This window comes from Perognathus longimembris, chromosome 25 (assembly GCF_023159225.1).
Source record: "Perognathus longimembris pacificus isolate PPM17 chromosome 25, ASM2315922v1, whole genome shotgun sequence".
NCBI lineage: Eukaryota > Metazoa > Chordata > Mammalia > Rodentia > Heteromyidae > Perognathus > Perognathus longimembris.
The window spans coordinates 14,138,798-14,157,137 of NC_063185.1; the positions used below are offsets into that span (position 1 = coordinate 14,138,798).

At 55.7% G+C, this 18,340-nt stretch overlaps 2 protein-coding genes across 3 annotated transcripts in view; both read left to right on the plus strand.

Moving 5' to 3' along the window:
• Rad50 (RAD50 double strand break repair protein) overlaps positions 1-2,169 on the plus strand; it is a 161,459-nt gene extending 159,290 nt beyond the window's left edge. For both annotated transcript variants that reach the window (XM_048334051.1, XM_048334050.1), the window contains 2 exons: positions 693-826; positions 1,840-2,169. In XM_048334051.1, coding sequence (XP_048190008.1) covers positions 693-826; positions 1,840-2,026 — 321 coding nt within the window. In that variant the 3' untranslated portion in view covers positions 2,027-2,169. The remainder of the gene's footprint in view (positions 1-692; positions 827-1,839) is intronic.
• Positions 2,170-11,058: 8,889 nt separating this feature from the next.
• Positions 11,059-12,980, plus strand: Il13 (interleukin 13). The gene is made up of 4 exons (XM_048333888.1): positions 11,059-11,190; positions 12,004-12,057; positions 12,245-12,349; positions 12,876-12,980. Exons 1-4 carry the CDS (start codon positions 11,059-11,061, stop codon positions 12,978-12,980), a joined length of 396 nt encoding a protein of 131 aa, XP_048189845.1.
• The last annotated feature ends 5,360 nt before the right edge of the window (positions 12,981-18,340 follow it).

Consider the following 18,340-nt stretch of genomic DNA (forward strand, 5'->3'; position numbering starts at 1 on the left):
CCTAGGGCCTCGTGTATCCGAGGCAGGCACTCTTGCCACTAGGCTATATCCCCAGCCCGACCCTGCTTTCTGTAACCTGCCAGCCTGCCCCGAGCATCAGACAGTGGGTACCATGAATTGACAGGCTTGCTCGCAGACTCAGGAGGAAAGGGAATTTAGAACTGACACAAAAGTAGTTTATGCTTTCCACGGTAGTCTCCGTACTTTCCCCCTTTGGTGGTCCTGGGGTTGAACCGAGGGCCTCACTTGCTAGGCGTGGAAGGCATGCACTCTGCCACTCAAGAACGCGCACATCCAGCCCCTAGACTCCAACCCTCAACGGGGGCCACACTCTTGAATGGCAGCTGGGTTAACCGTGCAATTGCCTGTGGGCTTGTTACCTGGATTTCTCACCTGATACTTTGATCCATGACTACTTTTTCCTCTTTTACTCAAAACTAGAGACATTTCAGTGTGGATTAGAACACAATACCTGGTGCTGTGGGACCACAAAACATGGAGAATCTGGGGGGGCGGGGGCTGAACTATCTGATGTTAGTATCCCATCTGTACTAAAATTCTTAGTTACAGATGATGTGTCTATTTTAAGCAGGCAATTTCAAATTCTGGTGCAGCAGGGTTTTCATCTTCCCCCCTTTCCCTCCTGGAGAGATTCTCCCAGCTCTGTTGTGACTTCCAGGATCTTCTTTCAGGTGTTGGCCTCACTCATCATCCGCCTAGCGCTGGCAGAGACATTCTGCCTGAATTGTGGCATCCTTGCCTTGGATGAACCAACCACAAATCTTGACCGAGAAAACATCGAATCTCTTGCCCTTGCTCTGGTTGAGTAAGTATCTCATATTTGGGGGCAGCGTGTCACAGTTCATTCAGGAAGCCACGGGGGCCAGCTCTGCCGCCTCGTTGGATCCCAGTTCCTCGGTTTCCCTCGAAAAGGAGCTAGATGAGGAGCAGCCCTCGGCCAGCTGCCTCTCCCCATGTGTTCATAAGGAAGCCCAGGGTGAGGGCTTCCCAGTTTTGTGTGGGTTTCCCCAAACCCACAGGGGGTGCACAGCAGTGTGTGTGCCCGCACCCCGCTACACAGCGGCAGGTGGTGGTAGGGATTGAGTCCTGTCGACTTTCTCCAGCTCCTCACACTGTATCAGACAACCAAGGAAGGCCAGCGGCTGGTGTGGGGAGCGGGGGGGGCTGCCGCAGTGTGCCCTCCTTCCCCTGTGTGTGTGGGGAGGGGGGGCAGCCACCACAGGACAGCCACCCCAAGAAGGTGTGCCTGGCGCCCCCAGCTCCAGACTCTTGCCCGCAGGGATGGACTTTCCTGTCTGGCGGCACAGGTTAGGCCAGGAGCGCGAAGCAAAGCCATCTTTTCCAGCCTGCAGGGGAATGGCGAGGAAGGGCTGGTGTTTTTGAAACCAAAAGTGCATCCCGCTAATAAATAAGTGGTTAAAAAGTCAGGTTTCATTCGCATAGCCAGTTACCTCAGCTTACCAACGATGAGCAAAAACGCTCCCAGTCCACCCACACAGGCCCCGGGTGTCATGGCACTGAGGCATTTAGTGACTGGTGGTGGCAGAATTCTAGGTAGACCCAGCTCTAAAGAAAGCAGTGTTATTCCCCTACCTGTTGTTTGTCTCAACAGCAGGCCAGGAAGTAGAGGCAGCTGAGCGGTGGAGGTATTCCTAGAGCGTTTCTGGTCCGCTTTGTGAGAACCACTCTGATCTGGAGGAACTAGTCCAGATTCTTAAGACTCACACAGTATGGAAACAAGGGTCTGTCTGGCAGCGTTTCCAGCGCTCCTTTCTAATTGATGTTTTAGTCATTTGTGTTCTACATCTGTTGTTTCAGGATAATAAAAAGCCGCTCACAGCAGCGTAACTTCCAGCTTCTCATCATCACTCACGATGAAGATTTTGTGGAACTCTTGGGGCGTTCCGAGTATGTGGAGAAATTCTACAGGGTTAAGAAGAACATTGATCAGTGCTCAGAGATTGTGACATGCAGCGTTAGCTCCCTGGGGGCTCACGTTCACTAGGCAGTAGCTTCGGGTGCACTGGGCAATGTGAGAACAGGCGCTCTGCCAACGGGCTCTAGGATAGTGGAAGTCACTTCACACAAAAACCCACACCTCCCGGCAGCCACACGCTCAGCGCTTCACCCCTTCCCTGGGACAAGGGGAGGAATAAATGGTTTAGGCATTTAGAAGTCAATGTAATGTTTGTTTTGAAATGTTTTATTTTGTATTTACCTTATCATTGCTCTTTATTTCGGAATCACATAGTTCTCTTTTAAGGCTAGTTCTCTTTTAAGGCTGCTGACAACAGTCTTTATTATATGAGGATATCGTCACAGGTACAGAATTCTGTTGTTGAGAATTGGTTTGGTGCAGCATTTGTTTCTGCTGAGGCCAGTGGTTGAAGGTAATACATTTTTTCTGTCTACACCAGTTTTCTCAGACACCTTCTCCCTCCATCCTTCTCCCTCCATTGTGGCTCTCCTCCCATCCAACTCTCATGTCCCCTTCTCCTCTGATGTCAGATCTCCCTACCCCCCCTCCCACTCAGTTCCTCTCTCCATCAAATCTCCCCCCCTGCCATTTTTCTTTTTTTTTTTTTTTTTTGGCCAGTCCTGGGCCTTGGACTCAGGGCCTGAGCACTGTCCCTGGCTTCTTCCCGCTCAAGGCTAGCACTCTGCCACTTGAGCCACAGCGCCGCTTCTGGCCGTTTTCTGTATATGTGGTGCTGGGGAATCGAACCTAGGGCCTCGTGTATCCGAGGCAGGCACTCTTGCCACTAGGCTATATCCCCAGCCCCCCCCCCCTGCCATTTCTCCCACCCATCCCAGCCCCTCCTTTCCCTCCCCTCTCTCTCTCCCTTCAAGTCCCTTTCATCTCCCACCCCTGCGCTCCCTTCCCAACTCTCTCCCATTTCACCTTCCTCCCTCCCACCTCTCCCCTCCCCCCCAAACCCCCTCCCACCACTTAGCCTCCCAGCCAACTCCATTCCCTCCCCTCTGATCCCTCCATCTCCCCCCTCCTTCCATCCCCCTCCCTGGTTCCACCACTCTCCCTCCCCTCCCTCCCCCCTCCTTCCACCGCCCATTCCCCCACACACACCTCAGCAAAAAGCTGGGCTATCTGAAGATGCTAGAAAGACTTATGATTTGATAGACTAGGTACCCATGCAGTCTACTCATCTGGCCCTTGGTTTCTCCAACTTAAGCCTCAAGTCTGATGGCTTGACAGGAACTTTTAAGTGAACACCCATCTTTCCCTCTCCCGATCCCTGGCTCTCAAGGGGATTCCCCACTCTTAACGGTGCGTCATCTTCACTCCCCCCCAGAGGTTCTGCACATGGAGTTGGGGCTCACTGCCAGTGGCTCCATCAGACCCGCAGCAGGAGGCTTCTCTTCCGCTGGCGGCAATTCTAGTAAAGCCCCCAACACTGTTCCTGGAATTTTCAGCTAACATCTTGAAACTTACATGCAAGTTGACACTTTCCAATTCCACTTGACTGAGTTCTGTCAGTCGGCTTCCTATGTAAGCAGAACTTCTCAGCAGCTGAAGTATTACTGCCCTGAGAGACGCGAGGACGTCCTGCGCTTCACATGAAGCCTGTTAGCAAGAAAGGGGAGGCTCCTCCTGTAACTGTCTAATCATTATGAGTTTGGTGAATAGATCAAGCAAACAGAAGGATCTGGAGAGAAAAATCGTAGACCCTTCTCCCCAAGTCAGCCCAGGGATCCCTAAAATTCAGTGAGCTCAAGTCAGTTGGAGGCTTGGGTTAAAGCAGACATATTACAGTAACCAAGGTATGTTTATCCCAATACAGAAGTGCTTCCAAAAATGATAAATCTGTCCATAAATCATCACAGCGGTAAAGCCATGGGGGGGTGGTGGTAATGGATAGACAACTACATAAAGTACAACACCTGTTACTTGTCAGCGTGTCAGTCAATAGCAAAACATTTTATTCGCTCATTAAGTGTTCAAGCATGTACCCTTTATCAGTAAGCTCCTGAAAGCTCTAGTCTTGTCTAGTGACCAACAAGGCCACACAGGATGAGTATAGTGACACAGAATTCACATGGCCCCTCAGCCTTGTGAGAGCAGTGCATTCATTACCACAGTCTCGTGTCGGCTTCAGAGTGATAAGGTGCCCCTCACAACTGCCCTCTCCAGCTAGACACCACAGTACAGAAGTTCAAATGCCAGCACCCCAATACTGTCCGCTAGCCAAGGGAGGGCTTGGAGCAAGCTAATTAGTTACCTTTGCTTCCGTCTAGCTGCACAAGTGGGAGAAATGGCGCTTGTCTTGTAGGCTTGTTACAAAGATTAAATGACAAGATGCCTGCAACTCTGATATACAGTAAGCACCATTTAAGTGTTCAAGAAAAACTTCATGGCTTCCATTTTTTCGTGTCCTTGGCTCCCAGCCTGGTCACCTGCCTTAACTGAAGATTCTGGTGCATTCCTGAGACTAATTTCATAGGAAAGTGACATCACTATCCAAATTAATATCTCACCTGACTTTCTGCTCTTCTACCATGCGTTTACAAACAAACTGATTAAAGGAAGAGTATACTTAGTGGAGGAACCCAAAGGCTTAACTCCTCTGAACAACTAAAGTGCTCTTTTTCAAAACAAATAGCAAGAAATGAAAAAAAATTTTTTTTGGGGGGGGGGACTAGGAATGGAAGGGAAATAGAGGAAAGTAGAGGAAGGGATGACATCCATAAGCAGTGTACTCATTAACTGATGTGTGGAATTGTAACTTCTTTGTGCAACTATGTAATAAACTGAGGACTGGAGGGACATACCTGAAGTGCAGAATGCTTGCCTGATATGAGGTTATGGAGTTCAAGTTCCAGCCCCCTTAAAAGGGATAGGGAAAAAAAAAAAAAAAGAGGTCAACAGAAAAAAAAAACTTCCTACAAAAGAAAGCCCAGATGAGTGAGTACTCGTGACTCACACCTGTAATCCCAGTTAATCCAAGAGCTAATCTCAAGCACCTGAGATTCTCAGTTCGAAGGCAGCCGGAGCAAGGAAGTTTGTGAGAATCACCTCCAAGTAACTACTACCTGCAAGCAAGAGTAGAGCTGTGGCTCAAGAGGTAGAGGGCCAATCTTTATTTTTTGGTTTTTTGTTTTGGCCAGCCCTGGGCCTTGGACTCAGGGCCTGAGCACTGTCCCTGGCTTCCTTTTGCTCAAGGCTAGCACTCTGCCACTTGAGCCACAGTACCACTTCTGGCCGTTTTCTGTATGTGTGGTGCTGGGGAATCGAACCCAGTGCCTCATGTATACGAGGCAAGCTCTCTTGCCACTAGGCCATATCCCCAGCCCCTAGAGGGCCAATCTTGAGTGGAAAAGAAACTAAGGGACAGCACTCACGGAGTTCAAGGCCTAGTATTGGGACAAAAAAAAAAACAAAAACCAGGTCCAGTGCAATGTCTAGCCAGCTTTTAAAGACTAACACCAAACCTTTTCGAATGCCTTCTGAAGAAATGGAAAAGGAACATTATCCAACTCATGCTGTAACGTATTATTACACTATAAACCAAGATAGCTACAGCAGAAAACTACAGAGCAGTTTCTCTTATAAAAACATGCCAGCAAAATGTAGCAAGGCAAGTCCAGCAATATAATGAAGTAGTATAGACAACCACCAACAGAAAATAAACGACTTGATCAAAATGTTCATGTTACCCAGGCACTGGTGGCTCCCGCCTGTAAACCTAGCTACTCAGAAGGCTGAGATCTAAGGATCCTAGTTTGAAGCCATCCAGAACAGCAAAGCCCATGAGTATCTCAATTATTTTACTCCAATTAACCACCAAAAAGAAGCCATGGCTCAAATGGTAGACTACTAGCCTTGGGATAAGCTACAGTTCCCAGGCCTTGGTTTCAAGCCCAGTACTAGCACCAGAAGAAATTTAAAAATCATGCACTGTGCATCAGAGGGGCCCAGTGAGTGAATGGAGTAGAAAAGCAGCCTTTAGAATAGGGAGAAATAGCTGGGCACTGACCTATTCAGGAGGCTGAGATCTGAGGATCAGTTTGAAGCCACCCTGGGCAGGAAAGTTCAGGAGACTTATCTCTGTAATAGGGAGGTCAGATCTGGCCAATGTCATTAGCTGTGGAGGAACTTCAGGTTGACTCCAGCTCAGATTAGAGCAGAAGCCAACTCCATCTCCACTAAGCCCTCCCCCACCCTATCCAGGGAAGCTCCCCTTTATTATAAGTTATGTAAATTGACCACTTGAGGCCTGGGAGCTTCAACGTATCCACCTGCATCATGTGAGCCCCGCCAAATCCATGCGCCAATTTTAACTAGAATGATAGGTTGGTTCAAACAGATACTATGAGACAGACTAACTCTATTGGCCACCTGCGTGCGGCCTAGCATGCTCTGTGTTTATCTTCATTGGTCACCTGCGTGTGGCAAGTCTGGAAGGCCACACGGATGCGCGGTTCCAGCTCCCCAGCCTGGGCTCTGACCCTGCACACGTGGTCAGCAATTTGGGCTCCCAAGTCTCGGCTGCGACCAAGGCCGGTCGGTTCACTTTTTACTTCCCCAATAAATCTTTTTGTCATCTTGTAGCTGGAGACTGTGTGGTGGACTCTTGGGGCAACCAGGAATCCCCTCTCTTGGGGGGGGGACCCCGTTTCATTGTAGCGAACCCCCACTCTACTTCAATCTCCAATAAACTACTCAGAAAAAGGTGGAAGAGGCGCTGTGGCTCAACTGGTAGAGCGCTAGCCTTGAGCACCGAGGCTCAGGGACAGTGCTCAGGCCCAGAGCTCAAACTCCAGGACTGGGGAGGGAAAGGGAGAAATATTTAGAACATCTGCAAACCATATATATAAGAGGTTGATACTCAGAATATATAGAGAACTATTGCAAGGCCATAAAAACTAATTTCCAAATCAGCAAAGGACCCTTAACAGGTAATTCATTAAAGGAGATCAAAAAATAGCCAGTAAACATAGGGAAAGACAGCCAGCATCTCTAGGAAACCACAATGGAATTCTACCCGTTAGGATGGCTATCACACACACACTCTGCTGGATATAGCTCAGTGGCAAAGCACTTGCCTAGCAAGTGCAAAGTCCTGGGTTTGATTCCTAATTCCAAATAAGAAATGTGTGGGTGTATTTGTGTATATACACATATACAGTAAAAAAAATTGGTCAGGGTATCCAGTGCTGGAATCTTGGAGTACTGTCAGTGGAGCATAAAATATAGTTCTACTGTGGAAGTTCTTCAAAACATCTAAGATATTGAGAATACAGTTCTTGAATACTTACCATGGAAATCATCAATTCCATTTCTGCAATACACCCAAAACAATGAAACATTAGGTCTAGAAGGTATGTGTGTACCCTTACCAGTGTCAGCATTAACTGCCGAAAGAGCCCACAAATCCACGATGGATGAGCAGGTGTTGTACACACACAATAGAATGCTAGCTTTACAAAGGAAGGAAACTAACCCATGCTATGACACGAACCTTGAGGACACCATGCTAAGCAAAGTAATCGAGTCACAGAGAAAAAAATGCACAGAGTAAAAAAGGGCTGGGAATGTGGCTTAGTGGTAGAGTGCTTGCCTAGCATGCATGAAGCCCTGGCTTTGATTCCTTAGCACCATATACACAGAAAAAGCCAGAAGGACAGTTGTGGCTCAAGAGGTAGAGTGCTAACTTTGAGCAAAGAAAAGGATGGTGCCCAGGCCCTGAGTTCAGGCCCCAGGACTGGCAAAGCAACAGCAATCTAGCTCAGGAGGCTGAGATCTGAGGATCACAGTTTGAAGCCAGCCTAGTCAGGAAATTTACCTGTGAAACTCTTACGGCCAAGTAGTCACCCAAAAGCTACAAGTGGAGGTGTGGTCCAAGTGATAGAGCACCAGCCTTGAGCAAAAAAGAAAAGCTAAGAGAGTGCTGGGCCCTGAGTTAAGCCCTAGTACTTGACAAGGAAAAATTTTAATAGGACCAATTAAAAGCACTATTCTATTTTAAAATAAAAGCTACCAGAGGCCCGGGTTTCCCTGGGAAACAGGAAGATCTGGGATCACAACCAGGAAAGGTACCAGAGAAACAGGAAATTCCCAGGGCGATGGGGACGCGGGAGCTCACACTTGTGACAGCCAGCCTTGCGGAGGATCACAGGCCATCAGTGTTAGCATTTCCCTAGCCTCGGGCCCTCAGCTCCTCCCACTAGACCCCAGATCCACCCCTACCTAATGAGCCACTCCTAACCACTACCTAACTACTTCCCCTTTAACCCCAGAGAGAGAAGCTGCCCTGGATAAGGTGCAGACGCCATGTAGCTATGGCCCCACTAAGAAACCTCCTTAGGAACCTTCTTCTCCTGTCTGTGATTATCTCCACATCTCCACATGGTCCTCTGGCATGGAGGACCTATGCTTTCATTGGTGCCGTGTGTGTGTGTGTGTGTGTGTGTTAATTGGAGGTAATACTCTCAGGCACTTCTGGCCAGGGCTGGCTTCTGCTGCAATCTTCAGATCTCAGCCTCCTGAGCCACCCAGCACCCAACGGGGGGGGGGGGGGACCGGCAATTGTAAGGGAAAGTCAATCTTCTTCACCTCACCTCCAGGAGGCCCGGCCTCCGCTCCTTTAAGGCGCAGCTTTTCCCTACTTACTAAAGGCCACTCGCTCCCGATGTGTCTCCCAGGCCCGGGATCCGGTGCCCCGGCCGCGCACGCGCGCGACGCCTCCGGGTCGGATCGCGCGCCCCCGCACCTGGGAGCCCGCGTGTGTGGGGAGTCCGCGCCGCCCGCGCCGCCCGCGCCCCCCCAGCCCGGCGGGGAAGGCAGCGAGGGGGCAGGGGCTCCGCCGGGGACGCCTCGGGGCGCCCGCCCGGCCCGCCCCTCCCCTCCCCAGCCCTCCCCTGGGGCCGCGGGGGCGGCCGCGCTTATCGCCCATCTCGGATTACATAAGGCCGCGCCCTATCTCCGGGCCATCGCCGCCCATGCGCGCGCGCGCCCTCTCCCACGTGTGGGGGGCGCGCCCGCACCCCCGGCCTCGCGCCCCCGGCCGCGCCGCCCGCACCCCCCCCCCAGCCCCGCAGCCCCCGAGGAGGGCGGGACGCTGACTCACCCCTCCGCGTGCCCTCCCCCTCCTCCGCTTCCTCCCCCAGTACGGAGACCCCGGGCGTCCGCTACGCTTCTTCCTCTGGGGAAGCTGAGGCCCGGCCGGGGACGGAGGGGCGGGGGAAGCGAGAGTGGGGGGGGGGGGTGTCCCCCAGCCTTGCAGGGGGGGCTGCAGTCCCGAGAACGCCGCCGCGAGGGGCCGGGCAGCTTCCGGTGCGCCTGGGCCGCTTCCGGTGCACCGGGGAGGCCGAGCATTCCTTTCTGGGGAGGGGGCAGAGGGGCTCCCGCAGGGCCCTCGTGAGGTGGAGGGTCACCGGGAGCATGGAGGGCGCCCGGGGGGCGAGCGGGCCCCGGCCCGTGGGAGGAAGTGGGCCAGGAGGTCATCGAGACATGGGCGCACCTTAGGCAAAGGCTGTGGTCGGGGCTTCTGGAGCCTTCTGAGGAAGTGAGGGGGGGGGGAGCAAGGCCGCGGCTGCGTGCATCCCACACATGGAGGGAGGGCGCCAGGGGCCGGGGCTGCTCCACAGACTTGGGAGGCAAAGGTTGTGACCCGCCCCCCCCCAAGTCAGGGTGGCACTGGAAAGGGTTAACACCTTACCACCCGGCCCAGTGAGGAGCCATGGACCCGGCCAGGCCAGAGCCAGGGCTCCCCACACCTGGGAGGCCTAAGGGGGCCGTGCTGGAGGCCGGCCTGAGCTACACTCTCAGAAGACAACTCAGCTGGGAATGTGGCCTAGTGGTAGAGTGCTCGCCTCATGTACATGAGGCCCTGGGTTCGATTCCCCAGCACCACATATACAGAAAATGGCCAGAAGGGGCGCTGTGGCTCAAGTGGCAGAGTGCTAGCCTTGAGCAAAAAGAAGCCAGGGACAGTGCTCAGGACCTGAGTTCAAGCCCCAGGACTGGCCAAAAACCAAACCAAACCAAAACAAAAGCCCAATACTGAAGAGAACAGCACGGGCCGAGGATGCACAACAGGTTCTAAGCCCAACCCTGGGGAAAAATAAAACAAGAACAACAACAACAACGGTCAGGCTGAAGGCCTGGGCGGGTCCCCAGGCTGTTCATAGCCAGGGATCTTTTTCAAAGCAACTTAGAAAATTGTTAAATCCTTGATGTGTATAGGAGTGGCTCCCACCTATCATCCTAGCGATTCACGTGGGAGGCTGAGCTCTGTGGATCCTGGTTCAAAGCCAACCCAGGCAGGAACGTCGGTGAGACGCTTCTGAGTGGAGCTGTGGCTCAAATGGTAGAGTGGTAGCCTTGAGCACAAAAGCTCAGGGACAGCACCTGAGCCCTGAACTCAAGCCCCAGGACCACACGAACACACACACACACACACACACACTAAATGAATAAATGAATGAATGAATGGTCCCAAGAGGACCCTGGGTCTGACGGGGAGATCTAGAACCTGAACTTCTGCCTCAGGCAGCCGAGAGGTGAGCTTTCCTCCCTTTGGCTGTTTGAACTTTGTAGCCAAAGCAATGTGTTCCTTTGGGCATGTAAGAGATGTATGTAGTCACTGAAAAAGTCAAACCCCCAAATGCCAGCCCTGCAGAGCCACCGCGGCTGCCCGGCGCTTGTGATGACCAGAGGGGTCTCAGGCCGAGTCCGGGGTCCAGGTGCTCACGATGTGTGCCGGGCAGCCGCTGCGGGCGCTAGGCCACTACCAGTGCCCCGTCACCAGCCCCCGCCATCAAGCGATCTGGATCTTGGGAAGTGCCCCAGAGCCTTCTCAATAAATCCACCAAATCAAGCCTTTTCCTTTAGACGACGGATTTTCCACAAAGTGAAAAAATCAAGATGAGTAAAGATGTGGTTTGGAGATAGCGCCCGGCAGCGCGGGCCGAGGCGTCACCCCTCGGGCCTATAAAAGGAGCCGCAGGAGGCGAAGGCCGCAGCCACCCGGTGCACCGGTTCCCCTCCTGCCGCCCCGTGCGTGGACTCTGCCCCTCATGGCACTCCTGGTGGTCGTGATCCTGGCCCTTTGCTGCCTTGGTGGCCTCACAGCCCCGACTCCCACGCCCATGTCGGTGGCCATCAGGGAGCTCATCAAGGAGCTGGGCAACATCACGCAGGACCAGAAGGTGAGCAGGGGCTGGGCGGGCGAAGATGGAGAAAGACCAGCCAGGCTGGAGATGATCTCCATGCGTGGACCGAGGGAAGGGTCTGAGGGCGGGGTCTGCCATGCCACTAGGGACCCCCCCCCCCTGCCCAGCAAAGAAAAGCAGAAGCGGTCCACCCCCTCCTCGAGCCCTTTGGCAGTGGCCAGCTGAGTGGTTTGGTTTGGTGCTGGCCCTGGGTTTTTGTGCTCATGGCTAGGGCTCTACCACGTGGAGCCACAGCCCCACCTCTGGCTTTCGGGTGGTTGGCTGGAGGTCAGAGTCTCATGGACTTTCCTGCCTAGGCTGACTTCGAACCGAGATCCTCAGATCTCAGCCTCCGGAGCGGAGGTGAGCTGTGGGACTCTGTGCCCAGCTGGCTTTTAAACAGCACAATCCGGCCATTTGTCGGTGTCCTGGTGAAGCCCACTTGACGGATTTGTTGCAGGGTCAGCTTGGCTCCCTGGGGGGTGACTGAGAAATGATCATAGGCCCCGCCCAGAGCTAGCACCCTCGGAGTCAGGCGTGGTGGCCCTGTGGGCTAAGGTTCAGGGAGGTTAAATGACAGGGGCCGGATTCAAACCAGGCCTGACGGACACCACAGTGTCCACCCTCTTAACACGCCATACCACCTCCATCTCCACGATGCACACACACACACACACACACACACACACACACACACACTTCAGGCCGAGCAGCAGCTGGGGCTTGGAAGGGCTGACTGACCACCGCCAGGCCCTGCAGTTGGGGACCCCTGTCGGCCCCCCCCCGCTCACTGTCTCTGTGCCCCCGCAGACGCCTCTCTGCAATGGCAGCATGGTGTGGAGCGCTAACCTGACCGCCGGCGGGGTAAGCACCGTCACTCCTGGGGGGCCGCGGGGGCGCTGGGCCTCGGGCCGGGCGTCTCCAAGCCCCACTCACCGGGGCCAGGGGCTTTCCAAACAAGTTCCCCTCGTCCCCTCGTCCCCCGGCCCTCCCTCCCGCCCCAAGGGGAAGCCCCAAAGCCAGGCCTCACCCCCCGCGCTCCTCCCCACAGTACTGCGAAGCCCGGGCGGCCCTGACCAACACCACCAGCTGTAGCGCCGTCCTCAAGATCCAGAAGATGCTCAACGGACTCTGCGCACACTCCGCCTCCACCGGGGTGAGTCTCCCTCGTCACCCCACTTCCCTCGGCCTGACGGCACCTCCAGGGGAACAAGGCTCAACAGCCCACGTGGGGGAGCCGTGAGCGCAGGGCCTTCCAGGACTCGGAGTCGGGGCTCGAGGGCTCCTGACTCCTCGCTGAGCCTCAGTTTCCACGGCTGTCGCGTACAGGGAATGACAGCTGGGGACCTGCAGCTTGTGTCCGGAATCCTAGCGGCTCGGGAGGCTGGGGTGGGAGGATCACGGTTTGAGGCCGGCCTGGGCAGGAAAGTCTGTGAGACGCTCATCTCCAATGAACCCCGAAATAAAGCTAAAAGGGGAGCTGTGGCTCACATGGTAGGGTGCTAGCCTTGAACAAAAAGAGCTCAGGGACAGGGCCCAGGCTCTGAGTTCAAGCCCCGGGACTGGCACATGCACACACGCACGGGTAGCGACAGCCACCATGGGGGGACTTTGGGACGATTACAATGCTCCCCGGAAAGTCCCGGGCATCCCACTGATGCAGTGTCTCCCTCGTCCTGCAGCGGGTCCCCAGCCTCCGAGACACCAAGATCGAAGTGGCCCGGTTCATGGAGAACCTGCTCAGATATTCACAGCAGCTCTACCGCAGCGGGAGGTTCCAGCCCTGAACAGCTCAGCTGGGAATCTGCTTCTGTTTCCGAGGCCCCAAGTGAATTGGGGGGGTGGGGGGTGGGGATCATCGGAGCTTGGACCTCAGCCTGTTGCTGCCTGTCTGCCACCAAGTCCCCCCCCCCCCCCCCGACTTTGTCCTGGTGCTCGGGGCTCAGCCTGGCGGCCTCTTCTACCCAGAGTTCTCCATGGGGGCTGGGGAGGGGGAGCACGGACACCCTCGATCCGCCTGTCCCCTCCCCAGAGCGCCCTGCATTCCAGCAGAGGCAGACTGCGACTCAGGCCCCATTTCTTCTTGGTCTTATTTATCATTATTTGTGTGTTATTTAAATGAGTATTTGTTAGTATGGTGTTGCTGCCCTGGGCCCCAGGACCTGGGGTTCGAGCACCGTAGCCAGTGGGTGTTGGGGTGGGGGGGGTTCCCTGGTAATTAGTACTGTACACACAACTCTGCTACCTCACGGGGGGTCCGGGGCCTCACCCAAGACAGACAGGAGAACAGCCGTCCTGTCGGCCAGCCACCAGCCCTCAGCCCTAAGTAATTTATTGTCCAGTCCTCGTATTTAAAGTATTAAATATGTTAGCAAAAGAGTAAAATAGTATGCGGGAACGCGGGCCTGCCACACTGAAGGGGAGGGAGGAGGATGGGCCGAGTTGTTACACTGACAGTCAGAAATAAAGATGATGACAGGTAGGCCTGAGTGACTGCGCTTGTCTTTTCCTTGGGCCCCTGGGTAAGGTCTGTGGGAGGCAGGCTGGGTGGTTAGAAGGGGCGGGGGGGGGGGGACAGAGCCCGGGCTGAGGGAGACACAGTCTTGAGGAAGCCCCCACCTACAGCCCGCTGCCCACAGCCCAGGGCGGAGGCCGGGGCTCACGGAGGGTACCCGGCGGGTATCTCCTGATGACTGGCCGGCTCTGCGCCTCCCACGTCTCCAGATTCCCCCGGGGGGAGGGGGGGAAGGGGGAGGGCGGGCTCAGCCTCCCAGAGTCACACCGAGAAGCTGGGGGGAGCCCGAACTCCAGGCTCCCTCCAACTCCAAAGCCCAAACTTCCCCTTTCCCTCATTAGCAAACACGACGGGATTTGAGGGGTTTCGTGATATTCTCATCCACCTGTGTGATATACTTTGATCTCATTCACCCCCCTGTCACCTTTTCCCCTCCTTCCAGCCCTCCCTTTTGCTTTATTATTTACTGTACGTGTGTATGTGCTGGGCCTGGGGCTTGAACTCAGTCCCTGAGCTTTTGTGCTCAAGGCTTGCGCTCTACCACTTACTTGAGCCACAGCTCCACGGCCAAGCTTTTTTTGGTACTTAATTCCAATGAACAAAGTCTCCTGGACTTTCCTGCTTGGACTGGCTTTGAACCTTGCTCTTTCCATCCGTCTCGGGAGTAGTCAGGATCACAGCCGTGGGCCGCCGGCACCTGGCTTTGTGTGTGAGTCCCGGGGCTTAATTAGGGCGCTGAGCCTCTCACTTGGGTTTTTTTTTTCTGCTCAAGACCGATGCTGTAGCACTTGAGCCACGCCTCTGTTTCCTGCTTTTTGCCGGTTAATTGGAGCTAAACGTCCCGGGGACATTGCTAAGTGGGAGCCACGCTCCTCGGCTCTGAGCCTCCTGAGCAGCTGGGACGACAGCGCTGCTGCTCAAGGCCCGTTCTCCCAACCACTGTCCAAAAGCCACCTGCCCGTCCACACTCCGTCCTCTGGAACACAGTCACCTGCCCGTCCACGTGTCACTCCCTCATGACGGCGAACCCCGTGACCACCCCATCTGTGAACAAAGACATGTAGCCCTGGAGGGGGCCGTTGAGGCCCAAGGCCCTAACTTCAGAGCAAGGCTTTAAAGACGCCGGCACATAAATTAACTGTGCACTAAGCTTTGGGCGGCCGGCGCGGGCCGCTCACCCCTGTCACCTGAGATCTGAAGACGGTGATTCAAAGCCAGCTCAGGCAGGAAAATCCCCGAGACTTAATCGCCACTGAAAACTACGAGCGGCGCCGTGGCCCAAAGCGGTAGAGCGCCATCCTCGAGGGAAAAGGCTGAGAGGCAGCACCTGGGCCCTGGGTTCAAGCAAATGAGTACTTCCATCAAATCCACTCAGGGCGGGGAGAGGGGGAAGCCCGGCCTGGCTGGCTGTGCGGGTAACTGAGCTGCTCATCAGCCTTGGACAAGAGGGGCTGTGCGGGGGGGGGGGGGGGGGTGGAGGGCAAGAACTGGGTCTTGGTGATACCCCGGGCATGGCAGACCCTAAGCCCTGCCGTCGGCTAAGGAACACCTGTGGCCAGCATGGACCCAGCCAGCTGGAGCAGTGACCGCCAGCTACCACGGGGTGCCAGGAAATGGTATCAGGAAGAACCCAGGTGGGTGTCCGCCCCCACCGGGGAGGTGGGAGGCTGGAAGTCGAGGCAGGATCTCAGCGTGCTCTCCATCCACAGTTCAAAGCCAGAAGATAAGTTATAAAGGAAGCGAAGATTTTCCTTTAAAACAAAACAAAAACCATCCCGAACTCTGCAGTGGAGTAATTCCCACGGTCCCTGGTTCCCTCTACCCCATCGAGGCACCCATCTGTCTCTGGGGAAATCAGTGGGGCTGTTTCCAGGGACCCTACCCACCCCACTGGACTGCACGGGGCTGGGCTGGAGAGAGGGCGCCGCGCAGAGGGCTGTGCCCGGCTCCGCCACCAGGGGGCGACCGCCGCCACGTCCTCCGCACCAACCACAACCCTCACCCAGCGGGCTGAAATGGGCACGGGGCCCCCAAGGAGGGATGCCTAGAACCCTACAACTCAGATGCAGCTGGTGGCACGAGGGAGGGGCCCAGTCAGGAGGGAAGGGGGGAGGGGGAAGGAGGGAGGGAGAGAGAGAAAGGGCGAAAAAGATCTCTGTTCTCTCTCCCTCTCTCTCTCTCTCTCTCCTGTCCCTGGCTTCTTTTGCTCAAGGCTTGAGCCACAACGCTACTTCCAGCCTTTTCTGCCTATGCGATACTGAGGAATCGAACCCAGGGCTTCATGCATGCGAGGCGAGCGCTCTACCACTGAGCCACATCCCCAGTCCCGGGAGGCTTGGTGTGGCCTCTTGGGTTCGCTGGGCCCGGCTCGAGGCCCGGGGTGCCCCAGTGGTGGCTCTGGCCTTCTTAGAGGTGCAGGCTGGCCAGGGCGGCTCTGTGTCCAGATCTCCCGCCCCGGTGCTGCCTGGTCTGACTCAGAAAAACAACAAAAAAAAAAGTCACATGAGGTCTATCTTCATTCATTTCTCAGCTCCACCCCAAAGCAACAGGGCCCAAGGCTTGCAACGAACTTTCCCAGAACAACTGATGTCTCAGCAGCGAGGGAGGCCGCCCTCCCCCTCCCTCCCCCGCCCTCCCCCTCCCTCCCCCTCCTCCCCGCGTGACGAGGCCATTTGAAATCCCAGAAGCAATCTTCCACTCTCAGCCTCCTGTCTGCGGCTCTCTCCCTTCCCCTCCACGGAGCCTTCTCTGCATGGAAAGTGAATCTCTCGCCATGTCACTCAGAAACTCCGAGCCAAGCACTGGCGGGGCCGCTGCGCGGTCAGAGGTGACGCAGGCATCAGGATTAAATATAGCAGATCTCGTCGGGCATCAAAATTAAATATAGCAGATTCCGTCAGCGCCGCTCTGCATCACTCCTTATCAACAGGCATGGGGGTGGGGGGGCGCAGATCTGTCTGGAACCCTTGTGGGGGGAATGCCCCCCCCCCCAGCCAGCGCTGGAGTCCCCTCTCCAGCCCTGTCGGCCTGTGACCCACTCAGCCCCGAGGAGCTGTGGCCCCGCACCCCCCCCCCCCCCCGCCCGGCCAGCCCCGGAGCTCTGGATGCCACCGCCCCAGAAGCAAGCAATTTCTCTCTTGCCTACTCGTTTCCTTTCTTCTAATCTTGGCTTCCCACATGGCTCTAAGAAGCATACACTCAGTTTCCAATGGCGGATGGAGATCATTTTAAATGGAAAAGAAGAAGACTGGGGATGGGAATGTGGCCTACTGATAGATGCTTGCCTAGCATGCATGAAGCCCTGGGTTCGATTCCTCAGCACCATATACACAGAAAAGGCCGGAAGTGGCGCTGTGGCTCAAGTGGTAGAGTGCTAGCCTTGAGCAAGAGAAGCTCACAGGGAGAGTGCCCAGGCCCTGAGTTCAAGCCCCAGGACTTGCCAACAAAAGAAGAGGGGTTTGATTAGGCTAGGGCAGGTGAAGGGCCTAGCAGTGTGCCCTGACCCTCTGGAGAAGAGCAGGACCTGCAGAGGCCTTGGAGGCAGCAGCTCACCGACACACACACCACACATGCACGCACACACGCACGCACACACGCACGCACACACACACACACACACACACACACACACGCCTCATCCATCCCCCACCCTCCACCACTCACCGCACCCCTATCGTTAAAGCCCAACACGGGGACGCGGTGGAGGCCTCGGCTGGGCGGGGTGTGAGCTAGCATTTGATGAGCTGGGTGTCCCGGGCTGAGGAGGCGCTGCTCAGCGTACCCCAACCCGGAGCGAGTTACGAGGCACACCTTCCAGTCTACTGCTCTCAAACGCAAGCGCTCTGGCCACGCGACGGGCACTTCCATCTGTCCCCTCGGCGGCGCTCTATCTGGCTGACATCACCACCTGTCAGTTCACCATCCCCCCGGCCCTGGCCAGGCCGCCCCACACCTCCCCGGACCCCCGGGCCCCCCTCGAGCCTTCCTGCTGCTGCTTCTTTTTTTTTTTTTTTTGGCCAGTCGTGGGCCTTGGACTCAGGGCCTGAGCACTGTCCCTGGCTTCTTCCCGCTCAAGGCTAGCACTCTGCCACTTGAGCCACAGCGCCGCTTCTGGCCGTTTTCTGTATATGTGGTGCTGGGGAATCGAACCTAGGGCCTCGTGTATCCGAGGCAGGCACTCTTGCCACTAGGCTATATCCCCAGCCCCCCTGCTGCTGCTTCTTGTGCCTGGCCGGAGGCTCTGTCCCTGGGCGCCTCTGTACTCAGGGCTGGCGCTCTACCACGCGAGCCACGGCGCCACATTGGGCCTTTTGTTGATGGGGTGCCGAGGAATCGAACCCAGGGCTTCGTGCACGCTAACTCTACCGCGAAGCCACATTCCCAGCATTTTTAGTCATTGTTTTGCACACGCTAGCACTGGGGCTTGAACTTGACCTGTGCTCGGCTTGGCTTTTCCGCTGAAGGCCGATGCGGTACCCCTCGAGTCACGCCTCGGCTCCCGGCGGGCCGCTGCTCCACAGGGGGTGAAGGGGCTTTTGGGGTTGCCGGCTGGGCCTGGCTTCTAACTCAGATCCTCCGACCTCAGCCTTCCCGAGCAGCCAGGCTACACCTGGGTTTCCCGGGCACCAGGCA